At 32.7% G+C, this 6226-nt stretch overlaps 1 protein-coding gene across 1 annotated transcript; it reads left to right on the plus strand.

Annotated features, from left to right (window-relative positions):
• Positions 1 to 4575: 4575 nt before the first annotated feature.
• Positions 4576 to 5306, plus strand: LOC131648251 (histone H2A.1-like). The gene is made up of 2 exons (XM_058918025.1): positions 4576 to 4832; positions 4932 to 5306. The coding sequence occupies exons 1-2, from the start codon at positions 4650 to 4652 to the stop codon at positions 5172 to 5174; spliced, it is 426 nt and encodes a 141-aa protein (XP_058774008.1). The 5' UTR covers positions 4576 to 4649; the 3' UTR covers positions 5175 to 5306.
• The last annotated feature ends 920 nt before the right edge of the window (positions 5307 to 6226 follow it).

Consider the following 6226-nt stretch of genomic DNA (forward strand, 5'->3'; position numbering starts at 1 on the left):
TTCTTTGACTTTATCACGCACAGTTCGATTATACATGTTCTCTAGCTTGAACAAACTCACCATCTTTGAAAGAAGCGTTTGTTGAATGGAAGAAAGAGTCTGATTTGCAATGACCACAAAATTTTGACTCAAAAACACATAACCCTCATCCAAACCTCTTAGAGACATTTCATCAAACATCTTGATTACACACTTAAAATAGCCTAAATAACATAACAACATACAACATAGAAACATACATAAGACCAGAAAAACAACAAACAAAAAGACAATAATCGATACCCAAACACCATTTCTCATCAATGTCGAAACTTCTTGTGGTGGAGGTCATTTCTCGTGGGTGTTGTTCCAAAACTTTGGCCCAATGGTTGGTGATGCAGGATTTGGATTTGCGGCTGCGAGCACTTGATGGTTGTTGGCGGAGAGTGCAGAAAACATGGTGGTTGTTGGCGGAGATGGTAGAGAACGTGTTGGATGGTTCGAGGGAGAGGGAGTGAGAGATGGAAAACCCACAAAGAGAGAGAAACCTCCACTAGGGAGGAGAAAGCCTCCATGATGGAAGATAGGAGCTCCGAAATCAGAGAGAAACAGGCGCCGCTGAAACACCGAATAAAAACCTAATTTTAGAGAGAGGGGAGAGTTTCTCTCTCTAAAACTATTCATGCTGTTGTTGAAAGTAAGTCTTTAAGGTGGTGTTTGAATATCACAAAATGATCGGAGTGGAGTGGAATTTAGTGGGATGAAGTGGTAAGTGATGAAATGAAATGAAATTGAATCTATATCACTCCATTCTGCACAGATCCATTTGATTTCATCAATTCAAACAAAGCCTAAGAGAGTATTGTGTCCTTAAGCAATTTAATGTGTGTCAATTTACATCTTGTATTATAGTCAGTGAGAAAGCTTATGAGTGACACCACGACACTATCTCTAATTTTGAACATTTGATAAAATGGAACGATTTTGAACATTCTTATATTATTGTCGATTGTGTTAAAAAGAGTGGGTGGCTGGATAATGTTGTTGCTTTTGGTTTGTTTGTGTTTTCTTAGCCTCAGAACAATCTATGTGTTAAATCTTTTGTGACTATGTACTTTTTTTCTCTCTTAGAATTGGTTATAGACTACGGATGTAATATGTCTTATTTTATTTGACTTATGAATTTTGTAATGCTATCTTGTTAATCAATGAATGAAATTGTGTATTATGTGAAAAAGAAATTTGAATGTTTCTTCATTAATACTTTTGAATTTTTTTCTAATATTCTCTATCAACAATGTTGTTTTGTACTCAATATATTATTTTTAATCTTGGATCTTGGTTTAAATAGCAGGCTTTAGTACAAAATTAAAATCAATATGGATCCTCTATTGCCCTTTGAAGCTTAAATGACAAGTGTGAAAGGAGATGAAGAAAAGTTTGGGATTTTTTAATTCGAAGAATAATATTGATGATTAGAAGCATATGAACAACTATAATGTAGAGATTTCTTAGCACCACATTGTTTGACTGTAAAATTGAGTTTGTAACTTTAATAATCAGAAGATTATTTGTTGACTATTTTTTAGTCAAGATTATGTTTATGTATGTTGAAGCATAATACATGAATTTATGATGATAAATTGATGATAATTTAGTTTAATTGCTTTGTTTTGTAAATCCTGATATTATGTGTTTTTTGTTTTTATAAGCTTTCAATAAGTAGTTGATAGGTTAGAACTGAAAAATAATAATCAGAAGTTCAAAATTTTATGTTTTGGATGGAGAAAAAGTTTATTGAATGTTGTGTTATGTTGAGTTGTATCTCAATTACAATGAGGGGTGATATTTATAGACATACTAGCCAACCAAAACAAATTTAAAACAGATTGTCTAAAACTAAATGATATACCTGCCAAAGTATATGCTTAAAAACAATCTGTCTAAAAATTAATATACTCGCACAAGTATATCCTTAAAAACAATATGAATTAACCACAATACCCTTCCTAATTGAGATTTACCATGCCTCTCATTCCAATTAACTATTTCAAACCTTGCTTGATTTAGAGGCTTTGTCAAAATATCAGCTAATTGCAACTCAATTTTGCAATATTCAATGCTTAATCTCTTTTTACTAACTTGGTCCCAAAGAGAATGGTACCTCCTTTCTATGTGCTTGGTCCTACCATGACTCATAGGGTGGTTTTTTTCAATGGCCTTGAGTTCCTCAATCATTGCAGCTTTTCAATTTTAATCTTGCAGGGTTTTCCCACGATAAATTGGTTTTGACTCAACCATAATTGCTTCTTTAATCCACTCATCATTTCCCTGGTTTCTTGATCAGGAAATCTCTCATAGTCATTCATCTTGACAGGTGGAGCTCTAGTTCTGCTTGATTTTATCACTTCTTGAGTTTGTGCAGGCTCAACAGGTGTAAATTATTCCTCATCAAGGGGAGTAGTTCTGTTGTGGCTTGAAATTTCACCTTTTAGCGTTGGATTTTTTAGCCGATTCCAACCTTCACTTTCATCAAACTCCACATCTCTATTGATCACTATCTTGAATGTCTTGATGGTTGATAAATGTGCCTTCAGAATTATCCTAGAAATTTCATCAAACACGTTGAGTTCCTTTCCTTCCAGCTTCATTTTATAATTCTTGTTAAGTAATTGATCCAAACTGACCAAGTTACTCCCCATTGAGGGAACATACAAGACATCACTGATGATAATTTCATGTCCATCCTTGTTTTACACCTTGATGTTGCACATTCATTTTGATGTCACCATGTTGTTGTCTGCAAAACGAATTGATCTTCTAATTGATTCATCCAACTTTACAAACCAGTTATTATTTCCTGTTGTATGATTGTTGCAACCTGTATCAAGGTACCAAGCATTTTATTTCTTTGAAGCTAAATGTCTTGCAGCCATCTAGATAACATCTTCACATTTAACTACTAGCATCATGAGCAAATCGAGCCACACTCTTTTCCTCATCATTGTTCTCGTTGTAGTAGATGTCTCGAGCATAATGACTATACTTTTGACAGCAATAACATTGGACCTTCTTCATGTCAACCTTCTTCTTCACTTTCTGATTTTGATTTGCACCATTGTTGCTAGTTTCACCATGGTTTCTTGAAGCTTTACTAGCATCACCATTATCACTCAACTTCTTCTTTCATTTTGCTTTCACTTTGTTGTTGCTTGAGGAGTTTTCTTTCATCATCTTGAAGAAAATTGCTTGTAATGCTTGTTCAGATACCTTTTTTGAATCTCTTTGCTCCAGCCTCATCTCATGCGCCTCATGAGATGCTTTCAATTCTTCAAGCTTCATCTTTGATAAGTATTTAGATTCTTCAATTATCACCACAATGTGATCAAACTTGACTGGAAGAACTTTTACCACCTTCTCCATCCTCTGTAATTTAGAGATTTTTTTCTCTACATGACTTCCTCTGATTTGTCAAAGCCACCATCTTTGAGAAGAACTCAACAATGGTTTCATCATCTTTGATATGTAAATTTTCATATTGCTTCCTCAAAGATTGCATCTTCAATTTTTTTAAATTTTCATCTCCAATAGACAACTTCTTGAGAGTATGCCAAGCCTCCTTGGCCGTTTCTTGCTCGATAGTCTTCTCAAAGATATTCAAATCCACACACCGATGGATCAATAAAAAGCCTTTTCAGTCTTTCTTGCTCATTTCATGATAAACAACCCAATGTTCAATTAGAGACAGGAGATCCGAGTTAAGAGCCCGTTGTAACTGTTTTATGTAGTTCCATGGTCGCACGAGAGTTACGAATTGATGAAGCAAACGTTATATGCTATAAGTTGGGACAATGATGATGACGAAGAACATTATTAGAGTCATTTAATCACGAGACTCGAAGGGGCAGTTCTTAATGGATACTTCTCATGAAAATGATAAGCTATACGAAGAACATTATTAGAGTCATTTAATCACGAGACTCGAAGGGGCAGTTCTTAATGGATACTTCTCATGAAAATGATAAGCTATCTAAAAAAAAGGCAAAATACTCTGACAGTCGAGCATAAATCAATATATTTCCATACATTTACAACCTTACCTGACTAACATTATGAAGGTTACCCAAAATGTATTTTTAACCAGAACACTAATGTTTTGTTTGAAATTTATTAAAAATTATCTAAGTACCATCACAATTTATTTTGTGCTAGTCATATTCTCCTATAATTTATCATTTTAATTGTAGCATATAAAATAGTTTTAAAACCATTTATCCAATGTTGTAGTATTAAATAATTTTAAATTTTATACAAATTAATAGAATTATTATTTTTTAATTAAATAAAATTAATTTTAAAATGAAAAATTACCTTTAGAGTCAATGTATCTCATTATTACAAGATCCAAATTCAATTAAAACTCCACAATGTCTTCTTGGCTCCCATTGGTTTGTTTTCGAAGACACGGATTGCCAAGCAAGTGACGGTAAGCCGTAGATAAATTTAATCCTACGGTGTACCATTTTATCAATTCAAGATCATTTCAATAACCTTCACGGTATAAAACCATTGCCAACGCACCTTCCAATTCATCTCATCATTTTCATTTCTCAGATTCTCTTACATCATCCGAAAATTTTTCTGCTATAATCTAGTGTTCGAATCTCGAAATGGCCGGAGGAAGGAAAGGAGGAGGACCAAGGAAGAAGTCAGTCACCAGATCTGTTAGAGCTGGACTTCAATTTCCCGTCGGAAGAATCGGTCGATTCTTGAAGAAAGGTAGATATGCTCAGCGTGTTGGTACTGGTGCCCCTGTTTACCTAGCCGCTGTTCTTGAATATCTTGCTGCTGAGGTAAATTTCAATTTTCCACTGTTTTTTTAATCTTTAATTGCTAATAATTAGGTATATTGAATTTGAGATCCTAATTTTTGAAATTTGTTTATTGTCCAGGTTCTTGAGTTGGCTGGAAATGCTGCACGTGACAACAAGAAGAATAGGATCAGTCCAAGACATTTGTTGCTGGCTATTAGGAACGATGAAGAGCTTGGAAAATTGCTTGCTGGTGTTACCATTGCTCATGGTGGTGTTCTTCCTAACATCAACCCAGTTCTTTTGCCCAAGAGGAATGAAAAGGCTGCCAGTAGTACTCCCAAGTCACCATCAAAAGCTGGCAAATCTCCAAAGAAGGCTTAAATTTGGATCTAGGTTTAGGGATCTCTTATTATAGTAGAAACGTTTAATGTTCTTGTAGCAATGCTATTTGGATATTTTCTTATGTAATGTAAGAGTTCCGACACATAAATGAAAACAACTTGTTTTTATTAACTCTTGTGTAATTTAATTTAAGTTATGATCTATATGCGGATTTGTAGTTGAAATATCTATCTTTTGATTTGTTTCCGATATAATTCCCGATTGTTGTTTGAAAATTAATTTTGTGCATATCAAGTGAAAGTGGCACAAATTTAGAATTTTTTACAAACATACCATCCTTTTACAAATTATATCTCATTATAACATCATTTCTATCATATATCTCAATATACCACTTTTTCAAACAAAAAATGTAATTTACATGAACCTCCGCCCAATGGACTTGCGGACCCTTTAAATTATAGAAGCATCCGCCCATTGCATCAGCGGAGCAGTGTTTTTCTTTCTTTCTTTTTTTTTTTTTAAATTTAATATTCAAAATAAATATATATTAAAATAAATAATATAATTAATAGAAAATATTAATATATGAGAAAATGGGTGATGCATTGTATAAAATGATTTTACAATATCAACTAATTGTACCCAATTAAAGCACTCTTTTATTTTTAAAAAAAAATTAATGACAATCTTTATTGTTGATTTTCTATGGAATGACAATGTAACTTTCGGTACATATCCATTGAACCCTATATACATTAAAATAAGAGATTAATTACTATGCATTGTCAGTGTAAAATTTTTACATAGTGTATCAAAACCATTCATAAATAATATTTTATAAATAATTAAAATATAAGTTAAATTTCAATAAATATTTAACGGTCACGATTCATTGACGGTATAAAACTGTTTTACAGTGTCAGTGCATATCAATTAAATTCTTAAAATAAATATTAAAAATGGGATACTAAATAAACCCTTAATATCCCTTATACCCTTAGAGTAATGATATGTGTACACCTATGTTTTACAATTACACCGTATATCTTTTTATGTTTTATTTATTATATTTACATAAATTAAAATTT

Source organism: Vicia villosa, linkage group LG2 (genome assembly GCF_029867415.1).
Source record: "Vicia villosa cultivar HV-30 ecotype Madison, WI linkage group LG2, Vvil1.0, whole genome shotgun sequence".
NCBI lineage: Eukaryota > Viridiplantae > Streptophyta > Magnoliopsida > Fabales > Fabaceae > Vicia > Vicia villosa.

Coding starts and splice junctions, on each gene's coding strand:
- LOC131648251 (XM_058918025.1), top strand. CDS start 4,650: ATGGCCGGAGGAAGGAAAGGAGGAGGACCAAGGAAGAAGTCAGTCACC. Junction 4,833..4,931: donor TTGAATATCTTGCTGCTGAG/GTAAATTTCAAT, acceptor TTTATTGTCCAG/GTTCTTGAGTTGGCTGGAAA.